This window comes from Leptosomus discolor, chromosome 2 (genome assembly GCF_034619465.1).
Source record: "Leptosomus discolor isolate bLepDis1 chromosome 2, bLepDis1.hap2, whole genome shotgun sequence".
Classification (NCBI taxonomy): domain Eukaryota; kingdom Metazoa; phylum Chordata; class Aves; order Leptosomiformes; family Leptosomidae; genus Leptosomus; species Leptosomus discolor.
In genome coordinates, this window is record NC_141392.1 from 59,230,417 (window position 1) to 59,256,156 (window position 25,740).

At 41.0% G+C, this 25,740-nt stretch overlaps 1 protein-coding gene across 9 annotated transcripts in view; it reads left to right on the top strand.

Annotated features, from left to right (window-relative positions):
• The window catches only part of ARID1B (AT-rich interaction domain 1B), a 336,190-nt gene that overhangs the window by 251,448 nt on the left and 59,002 nt on the right, over positions 1 to 25,740 (top strand). For 7 of the 9 annotated variants that reach the window (XM_086461129.1, XM_086461132.1, XM_086461135.1 and 4 more), the window contains 2 exons: positions 15,208 to 15,387; positions 21,714 to 22,041. In XM_086461129.1, coding sequence (XP_086317255.1) covers positions 15,208 to 15,387; positions 21,714 to 22,041 — 508 coding nt within the window. Of the gene's footprint in view, positions 1 to 15,207; positions 15,388 to 21,713; positions 22,042 to 23,831; positions 23,961 to 25,740 lie in introns of all 9 variants that reach the window. The other 2 variants (XM_086461131.1, XM_086461137.1) reach the window with 2 other exon arrangements.

The following is a 25,740-nucleotide window of genomic DNA, read 5'->3' on the forward strand; positions in this document are numbered from 1 at the left end:
AGGAGGAACTAAGAGGACTGACAAGGAAGAGGGGAGAGTCTTAATTTTTGCTATTTTTTTGTGTTGGATGTCCCCTCCTCCAGGAGTGCTGATTAATGAGAATATGAAACACAGAATTCCATAGTCAATTTGTTTGTTTTGTTTCCTTTTCAGTTGTTCTTTATACACAGTTGTTAGTGCAAGGACTTATTTTCCCCTTAAAAAAATTTTAGAATAATGTACATGTTTGGTGAAAAAAGAATGGCCTCACTACCCAATACAAATATATGATGCTTTGTGGGATAGAATGTTACAAGGCAGCAGGAATGGATCAGACTGAGGCTTTGAAGACCCAAGCATCTCAGAAGGATGTGTGCATTTCCTGGCACGACTGAGTCTTGGCACAAAATGTTACACTGACCAGTAGTAATTATTTCTGCAGTGTGTGTTCCTCATCTGACTTTGGGGGACGAGTTAGGCAGAGCTGGAAGGGTCAAACCTTTCTGTTGCTGCTGTAGAACAAAACAGGGGGTCATTGTATAGTCAGGAGAGGCAGAGGGGTATTCAAAAGTAAAACAGAGAAGACAGCTGCTGTAACTGGGAAGTCAAACGAGTAAATAACAGTGAGAGAAGAAAATTTACAGATCTATTTAGTCTGGTTCTTCTGCTGTGCAAGGAGGTGAGAATTGTGGAGAAAATGTGTTTGGGAATGTTGCAGTTTTTGCACTCCTCATATGCAAAATCCGGTGTAATATGCATGATCTGTGTGACCCAGCTCATACAGGAAGTCCATTTGCTTCATGCAGCAGATACGAAATTTGTAACTAGCTAGGTCGCATTGATTTTGCAGAACATGTTCCCCAAAGCTTCTCTAAAGTCAGTGCTGTACGCGCATAAACATGCATGCATTCCCTTTTGCACCCTGTCATTGATTAGAGGCTCCTTTGAAATGGAAAACTTCACCTTTTAAAAAGGCTGTTACATTAGTTGATTCCTTTGCTTGCTTGAACTGGTTTCCACTGAACTTGAAGAAAGGAAGGAGGGGGAGTGATGGGGACTCAAAGGGAAGGTGCTTGTCATTTACTGATAAAAACCTGAGCAGAAAATCGTTGCTGCTAAGGACACCTGGTCCGTAGGCATCTGTTAACAGTAATTTAAACTCTTGGCTTACTGATACACTTTCTCCCAAAAAAGAAAAGAAAAAAAAGAAAATGAAAACAAAAACCCCAGAGACCCTCCATAGGATAAGGTAATGTTATTTGTTATAGCACTTTGTATAACATTTCTTTCCTTCTTTAGAGAGATAATTGAATGAACAAAAGACTACTAATGGTTTCTTGAGCAGGATCTTCTGCTCTCAATACTTGAAAAAAATGTGAAACTTGATTGACAGGTGGAGTCTGAGCTGTAGCACTTCTGGATGCTGAACTACTACCTTGAACCTTTAAGTTTATGCTTACTTATTTTATTATGGAAGTGTTTGATTACATTTTACACTACTTTCCATGGCTACTAAGCATCCAACTGGGATTTTTATGTTTGCCTGCTTAAGACTATACATCCCCTGTCATACAGTGCAGCATGAAGCAATGAGCATATTTTTCCATGTACATTCTGTGTGTGTAAGGAGGGAACTGGTAACCTCTGCATATGTACAGTAATAGGAATTTCTTGGGGGACTGGGTTTTTTTGGTGCTCTTCAGCTTGCTTTTTGTAGAGCTTATTTCATACTTTTTGTAATAAGCATAAAAGTGCTTACTTTTTGAAAGCAATTTGAAAATTTTTCATGTCCTGCTCAAGCTGTAGGACATTTTGGCCTGGGTCAGCATAAATGGAACATGCTATTCCAGGCAGCCCACTTCCATTCTCATCCCAGAATCGGTAACTGGCCACTGTTGTTTGATGCCCAATCAATGAAACTTTTTCAGTTCTACCAACACACGTTGTCTGCCTAGGCAATAAGAAATTGCATGTACTTTTATGTGCGTAACCTATGTCGCAGCTCACAATTCTCTGAAAGCACCGGGACTTGAAGTAAGTCACGTACACCGTAATGGACTGTCGGAGCCAGAGAGCTCTGGAGTCAGAGGGAGCAGGCTGAGCAGAGCTGGGGTCAGAAGTCTCTTGGAGGAGCAGGAGTGGCCATGGCCACTCACCTACAGGTGCATTTAGCTGCTGCTGAATTGCAGCAATTACCATTACTTGAGGATACCACATGAAAATGCAGTCACAACTAATTAGGCTAGTCGCTGAAACTTGCTATGCTTTCGGGGAAGGGGGATGCGTGTTTTGCTCTTTGTTTCTTATACAGCTGCTCCAGACTTTTCTTTACTATGATCAAAAGTAGGGTTTTGATTTTTCGTGTTTATTGAAGTCAAAGCTTTTTATCAACTTTGGTTACATCAGCCCCCAGAGGTAGGGCAGCAGTGAAACCACAGCTGTCATAACCGTTTGGCAAATAATTGAGGTACACAGTCGCTTGAGTTCCCTATATGCCGCTGTACCTACTTATGTCATCTGTTTGCGTTTTGGAAGCTGCGCTTAGAGGACATGCTTAGTAGCCAGAACTGCTCAGTGGGTTAGAAGTTATTTGTATGGATCAAATGGAAACCCAGCATATCCAAATTGATGCCCTAAATCAGTTTCCTGAAGCTGCAGCATGAAAAAGAAGCCTTCCGTCCTGGCCATTAGCTTGTTTATTAGCCCACTCCCACTTTTGCAACCTGATGGAGAGGTCCGTCTGCCTATATGAATGCTCACCTATGCAAGCACTAAAAGGAGAATACGTGTCACAGCAATGTTGAAATAGGCACTTTTACCCCTGCAGAAATGAACAGTTACTCACCTGATTTTGAAAAAGCTGTGAAAACTTACCTGCTTTTAAGTAGTAGTTGTCATGCTTATGCAGTTGCGTGTGTACATGTTCAGTTTCATTATATTAAAATAGTGAATTGGGAGCTCCTGAAAACCATTGAATTTAATGGAAATAGTTAATGACTTCACGTTATTACTCTAGCAAGCACTCTCATAATGGGGATACTTAAAGAAGCCTTATTTATTAGTGCAAATGTATATGGGTCAGAATTAATTTTTAAAAAATCTTTAATTGTTTTCCCCTTATAATTTTCACAGCGGTACGTAGTTAAATATTCATGATAATGCTGATGATATGCTAAAGGTCTGAAATAGATCTGGAGTCTCAAAATCAACACAGGTTATTTAACCCTTTTCATCTAATGCACCATTGGGGATTTGCTCAGTGAAATCCCAGAGCACTGGAATAATTAGAAGATAGTAATGAGGATTTAATTAGTCCTTGAGATATGCTGAAATAGGACCACTGAGAACTTTTCTGTTTGGACATGGATTGCAAGCAGAATTGATGCCGTTGCAGCTGCTGTGATATGCTGGAAAATGTATTCCATTGCTGGAGGCAGTTTCATGGCACCATTCTGTGCCTGTCAGATCTATGTAGAAAGTGCCCAGAGTAAGCACCTCCAAAATTGTTGAACAGTAGCCTTCCTCTTCTCCGTCACCTCCTCCCAGTATGTTTTCTTTTTTTTTTATGTCATTCTTTCCATTCTAGCTTTATATCTTTCCGTTGTTGACATGATCCAGCTTTTGAGGATTGTTGTACAGTTGTATGCTCTATTAAAAACATATCACAGACAGGGACAGGGAGTAAAAAACTGCAGGCTTGTAGGAATACAGGTGTTATACTAAGCAAAATTTGGATCTTTTTGACACAACTGCTTGTAAGCTTTATCCTCAGATCTAGTCCTTATTTAGTATTAGATCTTCACAGAAGTGATATTTATCAGTAGCTGCAATGTAGTAAATTTAAATAGCTTTTTTGGCAGCCAAGATGTTATCCAGCAAGAGGTAGTAACAGATGGGATGTGATCAGGCATTTTGATGTTCTCTTTGTGCTTCCCTGTAAACACTAAGTAGCAACTGAATTCTGTAACTACAATTTCCTAATTTGTCCGTTAGATTTCGTATAGGTATTTTTCTCCCCTTAAACTGTTTTCTGGGTGTGCTTATTTGTACACAGTCATCACATAAATTCCACTGTCATGTATTTTCTTCTAACAAAATATAAAATGTTTTTGCTTGCATGGAAGACACAGAATACCAATCGGGTGTTTTGCACCTACAATTCCTGATCAGATTTATGGCTTAATACTGATATTGATGGTAGAGATTCTTTTCCCTTAAATCTATTTTCTTCTTAAAAAAAAGAAACCAGAAGGAAGAAAATATATCAAAGAATTCTTATTGCAACAAAAAAGATACTGTAGTTTGCTTCTAGATCTTAAAAAGATTTTTTTCCCTGAGAATACATGTTTTGCTGTCTTTTGGGGATTTGGGATCTATTCAGAGCGCTGAGGAGCTAGAGAATAAAATGATTCGCGTCATTAAAATTCTTCTGCTTGCCATGTTAACGATGACACCACTTAAGGTTAAATCAGACTTGGTAATAAGTTTACTTGATGTAGACTGAAGTGTTTGAGGCTCTTAAGGAAGATGCTTGAGACATGCACTGAGTGCAAAGCCACAGGTATGTTTGAGTGCCTCTTCTGCACATAGTGTTCTCCAAGTGGGTCAGTGCAGAGGAGCTGAGCTCCAGCTGGTATGCAGGAACACCGTGCCAGGCTGGGAGGAAATCTTCATGCCCAGAAAACTGGGTTTAGAGGAATTGAGGCCTCAACAGCCAGAAGAGTGCATCCTGTAATAAGGAAAAGCAGGTTTTAGTTGAAACTGTCACACTAGCTCTGTAAAACATGCCTTTTTTATCTCCAGTCATGTGATGAAATAGGAGCGTGATGCATAGGAGCATACAGAGCTCATCTGTATGTGAAGGCACAGCAATGCAGTCGAGCCGTGTGCTAAACTTCTTTGTTGACACAAAAAGTTACGTTAGTTAGTTAGTGCTCAGTGTGGTGAGCACTAGATTTATCAACAGTCTTTAAAAAGTATCAATGCCATCATTGTGGGGTTTTTACCACTCTCTTTTTAATTTGACTGTAAAAGTGGAAGTGAAGTGCACCAAGTCTGATGAGCAGGTCTTTTAAATGTATACACACTATATTTCTGTACTATTTTAATTGCAACAGCACCCAAGACCCCCATTTTTCTACCTGTTTGTGTTGTACTACATCATGTAGCAATGCACAGCAGAAAAGCTTACAATAGTGTCTACTTTGATTAGTAATCAAGATCTTTGGGGTAAAAGGTTACTGGTTTTCACTCTGAGCTGTGGGAGTGCGTAGCTTCGTGTCTGTTTGTCTCAAGCATTTCAGGAAGAACTGCTTTTCTTGCCGGAAAGCATTAGAAATGATGTTACTGTGACAAACCAGGTTAATTCTTGAAGAAATCAGTTGCCATTTCAGGATGCTGGTTTCAGCCTGTATTTGGATTTCGAACATATACCAGCCAGTCTCAGCTTTAGGTTGATCTGATTAGTTGTGACCTACACTAAATACACAGCAATATTGCAAGAAGAACTGAAGGAGGAGAGGGTATGATTTACATGTGATAAGGCATGCTAGGAGAGAGTAAAACTGCAGAAGTAGGATTTGAGGTAGATAATAATATCTGTACAATCAAAACCCAGAGTCAGGTCTCCCAAGTAAATTTTGTATACTAGCAGCTGGTCATTGCTTTCTTCTTGCTGATGTTAAATCTTGTTATACTCGGGGATGAATCTTTATTTCATTTTTTAAACTAAATTGGGAATTCTCTTTTTGAAATTAGGCAGCAGAATTAAATTATTCTGAGAGAGTTTATATAGTTGCCAGCAGAGAGACTTCTCAATTGAAAAAGTTTCCACTGACTTTATTAGGCAGCCGTCACATTCCCTGCCTCTGGGCTTAGGGAGTGAGATAAGCCACAAGCAGTCGCTGATGAAGAACTTGACAAAGTGACAGTCGATGTTCCTGTCACCAGGCTCTATGTAAAGTTACTGGGTTTGAGATTCCTGTCCCTGGGACAGCTTCCCATCACGGCCTGTAAACTGGCAGCCGTCTGTGGTCTGCCTGTTCAATGGCACCATCGTTTCCAGGGCACTCTGTTCACTCAGTATCTAAGTTAACCTTTTTATGAGGTTTCTGTAAAAATAAAGAACTTCTGATCTAAGACCCTTTGTGTCTTTTTAAGTTAACATAGGGCAGTAAGCTGAAATCCTTATAATCTATATATTAATAGCTAACACTGGATAGTTCCTTCCATCCCAAAGGATCCCAAAAGGCTGCAGAATAAACACTCATCTGGGAACAGCTGCAAATCAAGGAAGAGAAAAATCAGTCAAATCATAAATCATGGTAAAATAAGACTGAGGCGAAGGCATTTTGGGACTGAGGACAACATGATGATTTTGTATTTTTGAAAAAATACTATGATTTATTTTTTGTGTATGCAAGACAGAGAAGACACATTGCGTGTATTTTAGTCTTGTCCACAAAATCCATATATATCTCATGGTATTCAATATATTTCCTTCATGAAAAGGAAGATCTGAGTTGATCCATAGAACCTTGAACAGGAGTCTCCAGAGAGGGTAAATTTTTCAAACCTGAAATTTAGACCATTAAGCCTGCAGGCCTTGCACATTACACATTGAAAAATGCCATTCCTTCTTTGCTCTCCTCCGTGATTTTCATAAGTATGCATGTTATTAGGGAAACTTAGGCAAATGTTGATTGTTTAAAGCAGAGAGACTCCTCAGGTTTTTCATGTTGCTGCTCAGATTCATTCCAGCAGCTCAAGCCACCTACTGAAATTGAGGATTCACTTGGGGGGCAATTGGGAGGGCAGGGTGGGGTGCTTTTGTGCTGCAATTCACCGTTACCCTGATTTTCCAAGCACCATAGTAAAATCATCTTGTCCGAGGTATGTTACAGTAACAAATTATGTGTAAGATGGTGGATGAGCGATGGTTTTTTTTGTTCTGTCTGTGCGTCAACTTCTCCACAAATGTCTTTCCTTCTGTGCCCTCAGTATAGCACTTAAAATTTACATCAGAGAGCATTATGCAAGGTTTGCTTTAGAAAAGGTTGGATATTTCTTCCCCAGCTACCATCTGGGTAATCTGTCTGATCCTTCCCCAGATTCTAATTTATCAATGATAGATTGTAAGAATTTCAAGGCTAGGCAGTAGCAGAGGGAGGTTTAGGGGTGGGAAAAATTTAAACATTATTGCATGCTATACACAGACCGGGTTTTGTAATATCAGAGAGAGAAACAGAGGAGATTCAGCCAGTTAACCTAATAGCACAGCTGGTAAAACACTAGGGGGTCTGGGTTAAAACCTTAGCTAGGTCATTAGTTTCCATCTTCCCCAAAGCTATTCACATTGTGAAGAGAAGCACTCAGACAAATAAACAGTGAGGAGACTGTGAGATAGATATTAAAGCATAATAAGAAAATACTTTTAAAGAAAAATAACACCAGTCCAACACTTTTTCTTAAACAGAACATTGATCCTTTTGTGAAAAGGAGAAATACTGCAGTGATCTTTGCAGTAAGCCCCAGTTTTGCTAAGGTGATGTTTTCCATAACTGCTGTTTTACATAAGCGAAGAAACATCCTTTGTTGAATGGGTTTGAAGAAATGTGGTGGTTGTTCTGCAGATATTAGCAGATGCCAGTGTGAAAGTAAATTGTCCAGGTACCAAAGGGAACCCACGTCACTGTTACTGTGGCCCAGAGAACTTTGCATGTTTTTAGTGGCACCCTGATGGACTTGGAGAAGACAACAAGGTTTTATGTGGGCTGAAAAAAGAGCTCGATGGAGAAATTAGATTTTCTTTTTCATGGTTAATGGGGAAACAATAAAGAACTTTCTCATAAAAACTGTGTGGGACTTTTTGTTAAAAATAGACTGTGATTGGAGAAAGAAATGAGGGCTTAAAAATCTTTCTGTAGCTTTTCTATGAGTAAAAAATTTATTATCAAGAAGATTACTAGCCTTCTTGTTAAAGGCTAAAGAATAAGCCTCTTAATTTGTCCTGTGTCAGTGGTCTCGGTCCATTTTTTTTTTAATGCTGCTACCCTTCAGTTGCCTAAGTTACTTGTCAGCAGAAGTGTTGACTCAATACCCAGGATCTGGTAAAGATGTTGTGTATTAAATACCTAAGTATTGTCCATGTCAGTGCTGCTGCTTGGGACACATCTAACCGTTCATACCAGAGCCATCCAGAGATACTGTATTGGCGCAGTGCTGTAACTTAGCTGTGCTAAATATGGATCAGTCTTGTTTGCCATCTGTTTGTGAAGGTGTTTCGTTTATTTGATTTTTTTTTTTTTTGCCTGCCTATTAACTGGACAGGAATATTGAGAATTAGTGTTTACATCATGTAACTGAGATTGACACTGCAAGCTGGTCTGCTCATGCTCACCAACCCATCACCCTGTAGCATATATTACTAAGTTGCGTGTTCCATGTATGAAAAACACAGGTTTCATATGTGCTGTCACCAGTCCAGCGGGGCATGTTTTAGTATGGCTGGCTTCTGGAACGTGAGAATAAGAGCTGAGGTATCTTGAATGTACAGAAATCTTGTGCCTGCTTGCTCTAGAGGCCAGTTTTCTTATGCCACCCGCATGGTTTCACTTGATTTATTTGGGTTGTACTCTGGTACATGGGTCAGACCTTCCCAAGTTTCTTCATTGCTGTTATTTGTTTAGACTTGTATAAAATTTTTATCTCCTTAGACTTTTTTCCAGTATCTAAATCTGTCTCACTGTGTCCTTTTTAATCTATATTTCAAGTGGCACCTTAGGGAGGTACCATGCCAGTCTTTGCCAGTGACAGTAAGTAGTTTACGGTGAGGTAGCACCAGCCCCCACAGGCAACGGCGTAACAGTATTTTCGTAGCTTCTACAGTCTCTACGCTGCTCATCCCCAGGTTTGACCACACCATTTGAAGATGTTTGTGCCAGTACCATCGACAGTCTGTGCAGACAACCTGGTTGCCTATTTAGGATCCTGGTATCTGAGGCTTATGCGAGAGTAACCAACTCTTTCAATTACTAAAACACTTCATTAATGTGCAAATCTTGTTCTGTTAGATGTTTCATTGCAGTGCTGTGAGGTGCTGACTGTGGACTTGTTTAGCTGGGCAAAAACCCAGACACGGTCCACCAGTCAAAAGACTACCTGAGCTGTCCTTGCCATCTGAGATGGGTGGGCTAGGGAGAATTTCAATCTAACCATGATTTTCATGAGCATCCTGCCATGCTAACAGGTTGCCAAATTTTATTATATCCACTCTACAGAATATTGGGTTTTGTGTGTTTAGCTTTAGCTTTACCCTGCCACTTCTGTCTCAGTGTCGTTTATCCACGGACAAGCTACATTTGGGAGTCACCGCTTTAGATCTGTCTCAATTCTGTTGTATTCTCTGGTGAAAATCCATAGATAGTGAGTACAGACCAAACGGCTGTCTGAGGAAGGAAGGTCTGCCAAAAACTGTATCGTAGGTGTGCAAACATTTGCTTTTTTTTCTCAAGGGTACTGGCAAGTGCCTTGGTAACATACCAGGCGTTGGAAATTTGTGTGATTCCCCACACACGTACAATTTTTTTCCCTTATAGGTAGTGGAAAATATCTCTTTTCACATATTTGATTTTTTTGAGCTGGTTTGTGAGTAGAGAGAATTCTTAAGTTATTTTTCTCTAATTATTTGATGATTAGTGAACACACCCAGTTTCTTTCTGCTTTTCCCATTCCATGATTTTCAGAATAATAAGCCTGTCTAGCCCGTTCTTTAGCCTCTGCTCTTGACAAGGGGAACTTTCTTATTCTTACTCAGGAGGGTTCCTCAGTTGTTTTGGTCCCACGCCTCTCTAGAAAGAGTAATAGCCTGATGTATTTTTTCTTACATTGATTTCTTTTTTACAAAATACCATTGCAAGTTGTATCTTCCCTCTTTCTTTGTTTATCAAATGTGTAATTTAATGATGATCTGCTGTCACTGTAGACTCCAAAGTTTTCCTGAGCTTAGAAGGAGTAAGTGTTCCATGTGTTTTCAGGTTTAATTCATTCATGAAAATCAATGCACTCCTCCTGGCTAAATCAAAAGACCTCTCATTGACCGTGGGTTAAGTGTGTGCCAGTAGACAGTTGCTGTCCATCAGCTGATACGCCGTAACTTGTTACTTTGCAGTCACTTCTTTTGTGTACGGGCGCCTGCTTTCCTAGAAAGGTTTTTCCATATTCAACCCAAGACTTTAAAATATCAAAAGAATCCATTTCACATTTTACAGCAACACCCAGCATGTTCGGTGGGTGTTTTTCAGGGTTAGTGCTAAGGAGGTGGTATTCAACAAACAGATGATGTTATATTGGTCAGTGTACAAATGTAATTAAGACAACCTTAGTGCATAATTTCGTGAAGCTTTAGTAATTTACTGCTGTTTATCTGTTTTGTGTATAGATATGCATAAGGGAAAAACAAGTTTTTAAATGTTTTTACAAAGGCATCATAAATGGTATCAGCTGTATGATGTACGTTACCAGATGTTAGTACTGTATAGGACAACAGAAGCTTCATTTTTCTCTTTTCCTTTTTCAGAGGAGCAGAGACACTTCTATCGTGAGCTTCACCCATTTTATATTTTTTTCTCTGTATTTTGCTAAAAAAGAAAGAAGAAAAATATGCTGGTACCTGACCATTTTTAAACCTTGTATGTATGTTCTATTTGAACATGCAAACATATTTTATTACAGTTATGGTGTGTTAATTGTTAATAGCATGCTATAGTTTCATTTAAAACTAAAAAAAAATTCAAAGATAACTCTACAAATTTGACTTGGGTTTCAATAAAGACAACCATTCTTTAGCTATGTATATGTAGCATAAAAAATAACTAAAAAGGAAGAGAATACTTCTGGCAGGCTCACTTTATTCAGCTACTCCTGAAATAGCTTAGTTTGCCAAAATCCACTCAAGTGTTTTTTCGGTAAGTAATCTCTTGTTGTGATGGCAAGTAAGGCATCATCTGTACCTCCTTCATCACTAATATTAAGGGAAGGGAGTAGATTTGTTCACCGATGAGCATGTTGCCGTTGCAGTTTTTAAAGTCTTAACTCATAGCTGTTTCCTACCAGTTTATTTAAAAGATTAAAAACCCCACCTTGTTGTCACAGAGGCTGACAGGTCAGATGCAGTCTGGCTGTTTAATCATTGCCTTTACTCCAGTACAGCTCTAATGTAATCCTGCTTCCTTTCTTTACAAAAGCAAACTTTATCTGAGATCTAATTTTCTGGAAAGAAAATTTATTTCTTTTTGTATCAGTTATAAAATGAAGTTGAACACTAGGGAAAATGTGTGTAAATAAGGAAAAATGAATGTATGCCAGCTGCTCCCTTTCATTTCTGATAAGATTTCTAGAATTGATGTTGTTTTCTCTTTATGATGCAAGAATGTTAACGTCTTGACCAGGAACTCTCTTTCTCTCTAAGACATCTGAGCTTTCTGCAAATGTTTGAAGCACTTCAGACTCATGCACTGATCTCTGAACGTTCACTGGGCTTTCACCATCACTCAAGGTGGATGAGGATAGACTGCTCTTTGTTGTAGGGGAATCCAGATCACAGTAAGGACCCGATCTTACCTTCTCCACATAGCATCTATAGCTGAAATTACTCCTCTGCTCTCTGGAAGGAATTTGGAGCATGTCCTGTTTTAAGGCCATGCTTCAACATGTACCGTACAGACAGTGATAAAAGATAATATGGCACAGATACTCTTCCTGAATTTCAGGTTTTCTTTTCCTTAATTCTCTACCTGTCCGTGCTCAAGAGAAGATAGCAAAGCCAACCTCGTTTGAGAGGGCTCTCACACCCTCTGGGATGGTGAAACCCATGCCTCACGTCAAAAGCTGTTAAGGAGTCTGTTCAGTTCTTGTTGTATTAATCAATATCTCTGTAAAGTAAGGCCAGAGCATGAGTTTGAGTAGTATCACACAGTTATCTCTGCTCTTCAATTATTGGCGTGCCCCACAGCGTGGTTTTGGACGATGCCTGTGAGCACTCCGTGAGCCACAGCCCAGGGCATGGATAAGGCAGCACAAGGAGCTGCGCACAGGAGTCATGCAGATAAGACTACCAGGACTGAATGGGAAGGTTTAGCTGGATGGACATGAGCATACTCAGCACTCTCCAGGCCAGGCAATGGTCCTGGCATGCTTTATTTATGACTGTACAGGTAGCCACGCAGTCTCACAGCATGAAAAACGGATTAGGAGAAGTTTCCTGAAGAAGAGGTCATTTGAGTGGAAGCATTTATTTCACTTATTACGCTCGTCCCTTCAAGATCCCTTCTGACAACAGCAGAGCTGACTAAAAGTGATGTTCTCCATGTTCTCCATTAGACATTAGTCCATGTTCTCCATTAGATTCAACAACCAGCAGTCCCTCTGCATCACTACTGGAAATCACTACAACCCATGCAAACAATAGTTTTTCAATGTGTCATCCATCCTTGTGATGTTAAGAAGAGTATTGCCTATGATAATAACTGGGCTGAAAAACTCTTATCTCTAACACAATGTCTAGAAGGTCATCTCGTATAGATTAAAAGGCCCATGGTGAGCAGAAAACTCTCGCTTCTGTACTAGATACAGGAGTAACTTTACTATCTTTATAATAAAAAACTTAGTGTGACCAGTACAAAATTTTTCATTTAAATGGATCCCATGGGTGTGATATATATGGTGTATGTGTGTGGGGAGTGTGAGCATTTATTTCGTACAGACACACGATTGTATTAGGTTTCTAAATTAGTTACGGCACTGTCGGCAGAAGACATAGGCATTGTAATAAGATTTGTGCGCAGAGTGGAACTATTTTAAAAGTTGAGGGGTCTGTTTCAAAATAAAGCTAAGTGGAGAAGGTCATATGAGCTTTCCTGTGCAGATGCGTGGTTTTCCAACCAGTACAGACCAGTTTCCAAGCCACCTTTTTCCCTTGATTATTTGCTGTGCCACATGTCAGTGTGTTGGTCCAGCTTCCTCCTGAGTGGGTGCCAGGCTCTGACTTTGCAGTTCAGGTGTGATCAAATCCCTCATCTCAGGGCTTGCACAAAGATCAGGAAAACTCTGTACGTATTCTGCCAAACCTTACAGTTGTTAGAGTTTTAGCATGTTATGGGTTGAGCTGTTCATAGCACGAAAGAACTGGGCACAAGGGGGTGCAAGATCATCTCAGCTCCTGGGTTTTCTCCTTATGACTTGCAGCATTGAGCTGCTTGTGTCTCTAACAGAGTTTTAGTGGATGGATAAGTACACCGTATAGCGAAGGTTTGTGGAGGGCTCAAAAACAGCTTACGTGTGTTTGGACTCAAAGCCTGATCTCTCATAAACTGTACACCACCTTTCATTTCTGCATTGTGCTTACTGTCCCCTGTTGTCACCAGTATACAAACAGGGAGGCCAACCTGCGGAAAGGCAGGAAGGTCATTTGCCCAGTGTCACCTACCATGTCAGTAACAGCAGCGCTAGGATAAGAAACTTAACTCTTTCGAGTTCAAAATGTGCTTGTTTGAGCTGTGGTCCCCACAGAGACCCCTCAGCTGCCTGGTGGTGGGAGCCATAGCACCTCAGTGTTTTCAGTTATGAGTCTGATCCCGTGTCTATACGTGGCTTATGAAAAGTTGCCTGTCTTCGTTAATCAGGCATTGAGCATTTTGTCTGTGTGATGTTTGATGCTAACCAGTGGGAGGACACCCCAGCTCTTCGGGAGAGTCATCCTTCTGCCACTTCTCCCTCCTCCTGTCACCCGTTTCTGTCTGTCTTCGCAACTTGCCTTTGCCTCTCTCCCCTTTTCTCTTTTCTGATCTTCCCTTTAGCAGCTTCCAGTTGTCCACTCTCTGTCAGGGGGCTTTGCACTTACCTTTCCTCTATTCCCTCCTGCGTGTAAGGAGAGGTGTAATTAATGCTGCCAGGTGAGGTGTCTCTTGGCGTTCAACTTCACACCTCCCCACACGCATGCCACTGAAGTTAATGGAGGGGAGCAGAAACAGGCACCTTTCATATATAACGCTTCAGCTCTCTGTGGCCTCGAAGCGTGGGTGCCTGAGCTAGTTGCAGGGTGGGCCGAAAGGCGGACTTGCTTGTGCGCGTTGGCCCGCAGGGCAGCAGCACACCTGGTCTCCCGCCCCACCGGGCACGGGTGAGCGGCCAGCGACCTCGCGGGCCGCCCGTGGCAGCAGCGCAAACGCTGCCTGTTGGTGCGCTCGCGGTTTGCCTCACCGAGAAATGTGAGGGTGAAATTCAATGCGCAAGCAGAATAGAAAAGAAAGCAGATTTCCTCTAGAAATAAGGAAAAAACCCCTTGCTGTCTCCTCAGCTCATCCCTTTCAACATGGAAAGCAGCACTAAAATGTTTCAGGGTGAAATGTTAGAAAACCAGCATCGCTGCATAGACATTGCGTGGGCAGGTTTGCAGGGTTTTTTGCAGTTCGTGAAAACTTAAAAAAGCCCGCCACAAAACCCTCTTCTCCTGTTTAATAGGCTTAGTTCTGTTCCTTTATACGAAGCTTCTAGATTTCACAGCATTTTACTAGGTCTCTTGCTGCAGCTTTTCAACCTTAAATTAAATTGGGATTCATTAATGCATTTACAAAAGGGAAAAAAGAGAGAATGCAATACAGATGTGCTGGGGACAGAGCAGGAGAAGGACCTAGAGCACAAATACATACCAAAACAACTTTTTTTTCTGGCTAGTGTGACTACTCTTCACATAAAAGGAAATTTTAGCTCTAGAGAGTTTGTGAGCAGTAGGAGTACTTACAGTGGATTTCTGTATGCTGAAGTTGGGCATTTTGCTAGCAATGTATAGTTTTGGAAGTTATGATGCTCCATGATAAGTCATCAGGCAAATTCCCTAGTACTTATTAGGTAATGCAGATAGTTGCCTTTAATTTTTTTCTCCTAAAGATTGTTTTAATTTTAAAATCAGCAGCCATTTGTAACTAAGCAGGACTGCCCTGTCTTTCTTTAGCAAATAAAAGGTTTTGAGCTTTGTGTACAGGTTTTGGTTGTTGAGACAGCTTTGCTGACTTGGAGATGCGTTTTTTTTCTGTTCCTATGAACAGTAACAGTTTTCTGAGTATCTTTAGTCTGAAAATAACTACAGAGGGTTTTTTTAATGTCGAAAGATTTCTTAAATAAAGAACAGTTACCTGAATATTAATTTTTGCTTTGGCACTTTTTTCCCTTTAGGTTTTATGGCAGGCATACAGAGGAACCCCCAAATGTCACAGTATGGACCTCAGCAAACTGGACCTTCCATGTCACCACACCCCTCACCTGGAGGCCAAGTGCATCCTGGAATTGGTAGCTTTCAGCAGAGTAATTCAAGTGGTACTTATGGGCCTCAGATGAGCCAGTATGGACCACAAGGTAAAATGCTTGCTGGTAATACATATGATAATTTTTATATATATTTATAAAATATACGTGTATCGTGTATATGAGTAGGTATGTGATTTCTTAAAAACAAAACCAAAAAAAACAACCCAAACTTATGCATAAAACCCTCCCTAAAAAAAAACCTAAACAAACAAAACTGTCATCCGGAGGTGGAGCTGCATCTTATGGAAGAAGCTGCTTCTCTTATTAGCACCTTTCTCTGTATAAAAATAGTGACCTTAAATTGGGCAAGGAAATGATGAATCCATTGCATTGCCAGGGCCATTGTTTAGGAGTCAAAGCATGTCATCTCTGTGACGAGGCCATGTTTGACCAAGCATGGAACAAGGGTCACAACACCAATCCCAAAATAGGACTTCTTTTCTTAGACGAAATCCCAAGGCCAGTCTGAAAGTGTGTGACAACTGTGAGGGTTAAAGTTTTCTAACGAGCATAATAATACAGTGGCTACTGTGGGAATATAATATTGAGCTCTAATGCATACAGTTTGTGAATCTTAACTAACCCTTCAGACTGAGAGAGACAGTTCCTTTTATTTTGCTTGTTTGACAGAATCATTGGAGGACTAAAACAAAAATAGAATACACAATTTCTGCCCCTGGACAACCTTGAACTTGTGTATTGTTTTGCCTTTAATGGATAACCTTTATAAAGTATGCATCTGTTTAGGGGTTTAATGAAGTCAAGTCACAGCATATATAAGGGGCAGTGTTTTCTTTAGAGGTACATAAAGAAGCTTGTCTATTTCAGCGCTTCTATTTCAGCACTTTCCTGCTATTGCTGTCTTACTTAAAACCCTCAAAAAGGACTGGAGCCAGCAATGGGAAATTCTGTAAGAGGTCAATGGCTTGCCCATGCTAGCAAGGATGGTTATTTTAGTCCTTGGAGTTTCTGAGAACTAGTTCTGATGTTTGTTTGCAGGGAGCCTTGCTGCCCTGCACAGTGTTCCCTTCTGTTTCATCTCTGAGTAGCGTTCTGAGCACAGGGCTACAAGCCAAGATTTCCCAGTTTCTAATTTTGGCTCTGCCTTTTACACCATCTTTCAACTTAGGCAAGTAGATTCATTTCTCTGCTTCATTTTCCTTAACTGTAAAATGGGGCTAGTAACGCCTTATAGCCAAGTGTGAAGATTAATTACCTAACTCCAGTTGACTGGAGCTTTCCTTTTATTTGGAAAGCATTTTGGGGCCATAAAATGCTGTCCAAGTGCTTATTTTTATCTTCACAGTGAGCAACTAGCTTAACTGGTAAAAATCCAGTGGATTTATGATGTGCTATCCTGACTTCCAGCTGTACTGCTGCTGCTGAGATTCCGAACCATGGGAATAGTGGGTGTCAAGTGCAGTAAAACATTAGCCATCCACACTGATTGAATGGAAAGGTTTTTGTACTAAATCAATGCATTTAAGTAACGCGCCGAATACTACTTTCTTTTTTGCTTGAGTTCAGCAGTTCTTTTCCTCCCTCTGTGGATGAAAGTGCCTATGTAATGATTTTATGGGTCGCGGTCAGGAAGAAACGTCTATTAAAAAATGAACTTGAGGGGCAGGAAGAGAATGAGCATCATTGTCATTAACAGGCCGTTTCAGAAGGGTCTGGTGAATAGTGTGATGGATGAAAGGCGTGTTCTTCTGCCAGCTCTTGGAAACTGCCGGTGATCCTGTGCACTGGTCATCATAAAATTAGGGCCCTGCAGACTTTCAGCTCTACAGGTAACAATTAGAGCAGAAGAACACTACGCTTTCACCAGGCTTATTGTGACCAGTAATAAAATACAGGGATGAAGACAGTGATATTTCAGTCATGTATTTACATGGGTTTAAGTTTCTAATAGCATTTTTCATTTTTAATGAAAGTAATCTGTAATTGCAAGTCTTAACATACCCTCTTACAAAGCACAATTATATGCCACCAATGATGAATATATAATAATGTTACCCCACTTGCCTTTTATTGCCAAAATAACAAATATATTAAAAATTATCTGGATTGCAACCAAGTTCTTAAATTATTAAACTGAAATAATTCTCAAGGATTTTAGTTGCTTTCCATATTTTGTTAAGCATAGGCTGAGTTTGACAGGACTACTTGTATTTTTATATATGCATCAAAGCATTCTGTGACATTAGGCTTTTAGTAGATTTCACTATGTGAAGTCCAGAAAACCATGGCTCAAGGCTAGTGTCTTTTCTCTGCAGTGAAATTACTCATCATCGTAGAGACTACGCCAGTAAGTTTGGTTTGGAGGAATTAGTCCCCAGTTCATGAGAGCAAAATGATCTGTTTCATGCATATGGATGATTTGTTTGGTTTGCATGTGTTTACATGACACCTAGATCTATAAGAGTAGAATGTATTTTCCCAGGAAGCAGTTCTGTACTGGAGAACTAGTCCGATCCTGTGAAACCGTTTCCTACAAAAATAAAAATGGCTTTAGCTCCACACTTCTGTGTGTCTGTGATACAACACAGGAGCATGCAGTACAGAACAGTAATTTTAATTTTGTATTAAATCCCAGCGTTTTCCTGTCCCCAGGAATAAAAAAAAGTGCACAAAGAGAACGGAAGCTGTAACTGACAGAAACAGTGGCTTTGGCTTGTATTCGGACAACATCTAGCTCAGGGGCTAATGAAGCTCTGGTCTATGACCCGAACATCAAACTGCTGCCACAGCAAGATGTCCCTTAAATGCACTCTGGAGAGCAGTCAGATGCTGTAGTCAGTTGGGTCTTTTAAGACTGCGGCAGAGAAAAACTCCCTGTGGATCAGTAAAACGTGTCAGAAATGCATCCCATCTCCCTAACTTTTCCCACTCGCTTCAGCAGTGAAACTGCTCTGTTTGGGTGTAACAAAGAGAGAAACCACTGCTGAATATGTTTGAGCCACAACCCTAGAACTTCACAGTAAGTTAAACCCCCTTTTGTTTGTGGTAAAATAATATGAATTGAGTATTTGTGCTTTGAAACCTTTAATGTTGGACTCATCTCACAAAACTGCTTTGCTATCTAGCTCCCACTGATTTTAATCCTAGATTTTAATTAAAGTGTCTTAAGGATGAGATGCCTTAAGTATCTCAAGAGTCTGGACCTCTGAATCCAGACCCACATAGCAACAGCCTGTGGAGTTAGGACTTAAATAGCAACTGTATCTGCTGAAGTCCCCTAGGTAGAATAGTTTCAGAGGAATTCAGAATAAACATTTAAATGATCTGCACAAGAAAAACTTGATGTTTGAGTGCAGATGTAAAAAATTCTAAAATTATTTTAAGATACTGTTTTTAATACTGTGAATCTGACCTACATCTCTAAAGCAGAGAGCAAAACTAACAGGTAGTTCTCAAATTTCCCTCTTTTCAGCTTGCCTAGAAATGGCAAGATATCAGAGCACTTTGTTCAGCAAACCTGGACAGAGTGGACCAGAGTTTCAGCAGTAAGTGTGAACATCTGTCTTTGGCAGGTTGTTAGTGGGCTTTTTTTATTTTATCTTCATTACAGTTTTTTTTTCCCTTCCTGATTCCGGTTACTGCTTTGGTTTTTCTCATGCATTTGAGATGTTGTTTCTCTGGGTGCAATTCTACTTTGCTGAGGGGGAGTTGGAATCAAAAATCCCTCGGATATGGAGGGGAGGAGTTGTTCAGTAGTATTGTACAGACGCTGTTGCCAGGCTTGTACCCACTTGAAAAGTGTGGGCTCTTGGACTTGGCTGCCTGACACGTCCAGCTGATGTGGGCTGGCCTAGCATCTGCTGCATTCATTGTGTTTAATGCTGCATCCATCTGTTTTCTGTCAAAGCCACTGCCAACAAATTACTAATCTATTAGAGAAACATGGAAATAAGATTGCACTCCTCATTCCTGGCAATTCCTCTTGTATTTTGTTTGGCTTTTATTTTGCCTTTTTTTTTTTTTTTTGTGGTCTGGGAAAGGTATAAGAATAGCTAGTACTTGAGGTATTGAGGAAACACTTAGGGGGAAAAAAACATGGAAAAAACATTTGAACTTGTTTTCCATACTGAAAAGATGCCACTTCCCTGCGCTCTTGGACTTGTATCCCTGGAGATGAATGATTAGGAACTGTTTTAACTGAGCCACATGTTTTTATGGAGAAGATTCCTCTCTTTTTTTCTGTATTATTCTTACACTGGAGAAGCCAAAGCGCGAAAGAAGAGAGATTTTTTTGTCCCAGTTGAAAATACATCAGAACAGCAATAGTATTTAGCACTGGTGTTCGCTCCTCCAAGCATGCTTCTGAACCATACTTCATAGACCCTAACTGACAAAACAATTTGGCTTTATGTAAATTGGACTGACAGTAGCTCCCAGTGATTATGGATATCAGGTCTGCTAGTCTTGGGAGGGAATTTGCTTCACTTTGGAAAGCCGTGTTACTAATAGCATGTATATAAAGTGTGTTAACTGGCTGTGCGTAATCTTTGAGTGCACAGATGTGCCATCTTGCTGCATTACATCTTTCTTGGACAAAGCAACTGGAAACCCAGAGCAACATCTTAAGTTGTGTGTTACACCTTTAACACTAAGCAGAGCAGTATGAAACTAGTGAACCCTTCAGTTTTTGGTCACATACTTGAGCAGGTCTCAGCAACCAAAACTGTGGCTAGGGGCAATAGCTTGCTGAACAGAAAATAGTCAGCTGCCAGCAGCCGAGCCTAGAGGAGGAGGAGAAGTGACAGTGCTGTCTGAATCAGCATAAAGCTGAATCTGGAGCCTTTCATCTCTGTTGAGCCACGTATTGGGGATCCTTCTGCAAAGACCCCCAGGCAGAAACTTGGTTTCTAAAGGAGCAGAGAATTGTTGCTTCATTTCCTTGGGAAGCGTAGGTCTCACGCATTCTTGCTGAGGAGAACTTTTACCAGAGTGAGTCAGTTACTGGGTGGGGAGGAGGGAGGATTAGCCAAAGCACAGCAGCAGGAGTGTATGAATTAATTATGTGTGCATTCAAATGATGGATGAATATATTTATTTTGAATATAAACAGGAGTTGCATGCCACCAACTCCTTTGCCTGGTAGCTGAGGCCTGAGGAGAGACGTGGCTGATCTCCACGTTCAGAGGAAGAGTCCAAGAGCTGCTGCCTTTGAACGAGCGTGGGAATATCTGAGAGTAGTCAGGAAACTGCTCTGCGGCATCCCACAGGGAGGGAACGGGTTGTATTTCCACTAATCTGGATGAGATGGAAATAAAGACAAGTCAAAACTGATGACTGAAGTAGTGTAATGTGATCCTTTTCCTAAAATACTTTTCTGTCATATCTTTACCTTTATTTTTCTCTTTCTCATGCTGCTTGGGTTTGTTTCTCTAACACTGAATGCTGTACACTCGCTTCTTCTTGAACTTTCAACATGATAGGAAAATCAGCACTCAAATGAGTTAAGCTGCTGCAAGCAGAGCAGTTTGCTCCAGTGACGATGTAGACTGGAGTCAGCCAGGTTTTTGTGCCATAAGGCACCTGTTGATATTAGCATCTTTCTGCTATTGATGATTACTTTTGTAATACTGGTTTTCCCAGAGGAGGTACACTGTAAGCTACCACCACTTCTGCTGGCATAGCCAAACTTTGAACTTACCAGGAAGGCAGGGCAGGGCAGGAAGGAACGGGAATGTTTCTTGGGGCCCAGCAGCCGTCCTCACCTGTCCGTGACAAAGCATCTCTGACACAAATGGGCAGAACGGTTAGGAGCAAGAAGCCGGTGAGAATAGCCTGTTGCTGAAATTGCAGAAAGATGAAGAGAGAGAACATGAATTACAAAAATAAGATTCTCCCTTGAGCTTATGTAATGGGTTTCTTACATGCCACGTATCTCTTTACTGCATAAGGTGGTTTTGTACTGTGTGTTATGTTGTTAACCCTCTGGAGCCTGTGCTTTTCTGTATTTGCTGTTATCCCATGACATACATTGAGCAGAAAATGTTTGAGGGTACATGAAAATCAGGCTTAAAGGATCATTCAGGTTGGAAGGGTGCTCAGGAGTTGTTCTTGGCTGACCTTGTATTCAGATTGAAGTCAGATACAAGATCAGAGCAGGTTACTCATGGCTTTATCCAACTGGGTCTTGAAACCAGGATGTTGTAAACACTCCAAGGAGGGAGTTTGCACAATCTCCTTGGGCAGCTTGTTCCACTGCTTGTCTGTCCTCATGGTGAAAAAATTGTTCTGACTTTGAGGCCAGCACAGTTCACTTTAGTTCACGTATGTAAGTTCTGCAGCTGCTGACTTCCTATATAGAAATATTTGCACAAAAGTTTAATGTTTTTCTCTGTGCTTTTTATCATTTTGTTCAGGAAACTACTCCAGACCACCGACGTACAGCGGCGTGCCCAACACAAGTTACAGTGGCCCAGGACCCGGCATGGGTATAAATGCCAACAGTCAGATGCATGGGCAGGGGCCAAGCCAGCCTTGCGGTACCATGCCCCTGGGACGGATGCCATCAGCTGGGATGCAGAGCAGACCATTTCCTGGAAACATAAGCACTATGACCCCCAATTCTCCTGGCATGTCTCAGCAGGGAGGCCCCGGGATGGGCCCACCCATGCCAACTGTGAACCGTAAGGCACAGGAGGCGGCTGCTGCAGTGATGCAGGCTGCTGCAAACTCCGCTCAGAGCAGGTATGCATCCAGGTGAAAAGAGTTAAAATGAGTAGAAATGTTTTTCTTGTCATTTCTGAAGTCCTGGCATTGTGTATGTGTATGCATATGCATTTACACGTGTTCTACCTGTGCCCTTATCTCTGGGAGGAGATGGCATGTGAGAAGAATACTTTTCCTGAAATGTAACGGGAAAGCATGCTATTGTGTGTTTGAATTATCCTCTTGAAAAGCAGCTGTGACAATGGAGATGACTGCCATTTCCAGGTTGGTTCTCAGCACTGTAGGCTTTAGGAAAAGCCACAGGGTTGCAGTGACATTAGGAGTCGAAAACAAACCCTCTGCAACTTGAAATCGATTAGCTGGATATATATTTTTTGTCTCCAGTAGAGAGAGGGCCAACATGTCCTTGGCAGCTTGCCCCGCAGAGAGTAAGGAAGCTTATGAAGCTGCCCGTCAACTCTTCCATTTACTGCCCACGTTGTGAGCAGCAGTGCTGATGGCAGTTCTCTTCTACGGGATGTGCATGTATTTTGGCAAAGGCACTTTTCTGTCTGTGGTTATTCTTAAGACGCCTGAATACTTGCAATGAAATCATGTTTTCTGGGAAATTTTTCAGATGAAGTAATTTCCACATTTCCCTGGACTCAAATAACTGCTGGTGTATTACCATCTTTTCTGTTACAAGAAGTTCCATTACGTTTGAGAATTACTCAAAGCTGGTTGCACTGTTCTGGTCAGCATATGTGTGTGTGTGTGTGTGTATTAAGCATCTTGCATTTACTTACACATGTGCATACACAGATGTACATACACGCATACAGGTATTTATTATTCAAGACCAGTATTCGTGGACACTAGAGATGCTCTAATTCCAAGACACAATGTAAAACTAGAAATAGCAAGCTAATGTGTCCCTGTATCTGTAGCTTTCTTGTTTTGCGAGTTTGGAAGACAGGTGGCTTCTAGTGATAAGCAATAGCAAACTTTTAAAACAGTAACAGTGAATTTAGTGTACTTCATGTTCTTGTTCAGCAAAACAGAACCACACTCCCTCAAAATAGACCGTACTCCAGCAGGTATCTGTGAACCAGCTTGTATTGGTTGTTTTAACAGACCTGTCCAGTAGAATTTACAAAAGTCTGCTTCTGTCTGTCTGGTTTAGGCTATAAGCTGATAGGTCAGGCACAAAGAAATAAATAGGCCATCACTGCAGCTGCAGGAACACTTACTTTATAATCATGTAATGAAAGGAAAATCTCGCATTTGTTGGTCTTTACAGCAAGAAAAGACTTTGTGTTAAGCGGAAAGTATTTGATTGTGATTTAACTTACACGTCGGGCATAGTATGTGGTGTTGGATCAAAAACTAGGTTAAATGATTACCACTTGTATCTCACCCCTTCCTCCCAAGACAGTTTTGTAAAACTGCTTTTGGTTTCTAGCTTTGCCTGAGCAAAAGTGCACGATTTCAGAGCCTTTCCATCGCATACTGCCCCTTCCAGTGATCCAGCACCTGTGGAAGGGCTGAGCAGTCATCAAGTCTCTACTGCAAATACTGGCAAAAGGGCTCTTTAGAAACTGAAAATTGAGTGAAACCTGTCACACCCCTCTGATGTCAGGGGGTTGCAAGCGTACTGTTTTCCTCTTTGATATCAAGTCACCTGTAGGGGAGAAGGCAGAAAGCATTGGCTTTTGGCTGTTCCTGCAAGTCCTCTGTACTTGCGCAATATGGAAGGAATGTACTTGACAGTGATTTCTGTTTGTGATACAGAGCAAATCCAAAGAGGCTGTTCTTTTGTTCTGCTTTAGGCCACCATACATTAGGTCCTTTGCTTATCCCAGCCAGTCTGGGGCTGGCAGATGCCCCGTGTTTTCTTCACAGCACCCCAACTATGGCAACTCTCAGGCTGCCTTGATGCACCAGCCTGACCAGTACAGGTAGGAAGGAGTGTAAACTGGATTTCCTGTGGGACCTTGGCAATTTTTTTTGAGGTTTATGAGCATGCCATCTGGCTGCTAAAGGAATATAAAAATCATGTGAAATGCATTGTAGAGGGGATTTTAGGTTTTTGCTTTCTTTGTACTAACGCCACTGTGACAGTACGATGAAAATCTGCATGTCACTCGCTCACCTGCACGGCTTTTGTCATGGCTCCGTTTCCTTGTGCCCGAGAGGGAAATGAAGAACCTCATCACTGTGAAGGAATGAGATCCCCCCTCCCCCTGACCCAGGCATCATCTTTCTCCCCTCGTTGTTGGTGTTCTTGTCTTGCAGCAGTGCTGTGCAACCTGGTTTTCTTAACTTGGTGGTATTGTCATTGCTGCCTGGGCAGTGAGCTGCAACCCCCAGAGTATGATCCCTTTCTGAGAGGTGGTGTACTGCAGGAGTGATGACAGCTTTTCTTAATAGGATTTTCAAGAAAGTTTAATTACACTGTAATTGAGCTTGCATGTGTTTGAAAAATTGCAGTTAGTCACTAGAACAATTTTTAGAGCAGTAAGTATCCAGTGCAAAACATGCACCCTGAAATGCAGCTACCATTTTCTCAACAGGGCCCTTCACATTGTGATTGCTGTAACTATATCATAAATTACAGCACTGGGAGAAAGTATCTATGCTGGCTCCCAGCCTGTTGCCCACTCACAACCAAGTCCAGCTTCACCTGAATTTCAAGTTGCATGGGCTTCCCTGCCATCATGTTATTTCAGTTTTTAACCTCCATAGGAAGTCTGTAATACCCAAATTACTGCTGCCTTCATGGTTTTTAACAAGTTTTAATTACCAGTTTTCTGTAGCTGCTCTTGTTTGGTAGTTTTCTTCCTAAATAATCTCATTCATATATCTGCATATGAAAAAGTACGAAGCAAAACAAAAAAGTAGATCACAAGTCTATTGGTTCTCCTGTTCAAAAAGCAAAAATAAGTGAAATGGGAGAGCACTTGCACTATACTGCTTTGTCTAACTGGAAAGATGTGCACTGCTGCGTGCCAAAGTGCATGAATAGAGTCCAGCCCTTTTCTTTGAATGTCTTGAGTTTATAAGATTCTGTTGTGGGGTTCAAAAACTGATGGGTTTTTATTACTATAAAACACACCCCTCTATGTAGAATTAAGAAAATGGAATGGTTGTGTCAGAGTCATGGTTACGCAGCAGTATTTCTGCAGAAGTTGGTTGTGATCGCCTTGAATCAGTAGCCAAGTATCAATAGGGGAGAGAAATTTATCCTTCATCTGTTAATCCACAGGATCTATCCTTTACCAGCTCAGGAGTCTCATTTAGACATAGAAAGCTGGTTTGCCTCTGCCTTGCCAAGCCACACTAAGCAGCTGTGTAAAATGAATTTAAATGGCATGCATCAGAATAAAATCACTTCCACTGGGGCAGAAAATCAATGTTCGTTAACCAGGGCTGGATGATCAAGATCTGAGTGTCAGCCAGTTATACCTAGGTATCATCCCTAGTGCAGACCACCACACTTTTAATTAGAGAAGATAAAATCGTAGAAATAAAAATGGTGGCTGTGGAGGATACTAGGTTTACACCATTTGAATTAGCCTTTGACCTCACCTTTGAGGCCTGCTCTGTGTTAAGCTTAGATTAATTTCTACAGCTACATAATACCTTCCTTGTAACCTAAAAACTTACGGTGTGCTGGTCTGTCTTGTGCACACAGGCCAGTGTTTCCCAAATGATATCTAGCATGTCAGGTTAAAGAAA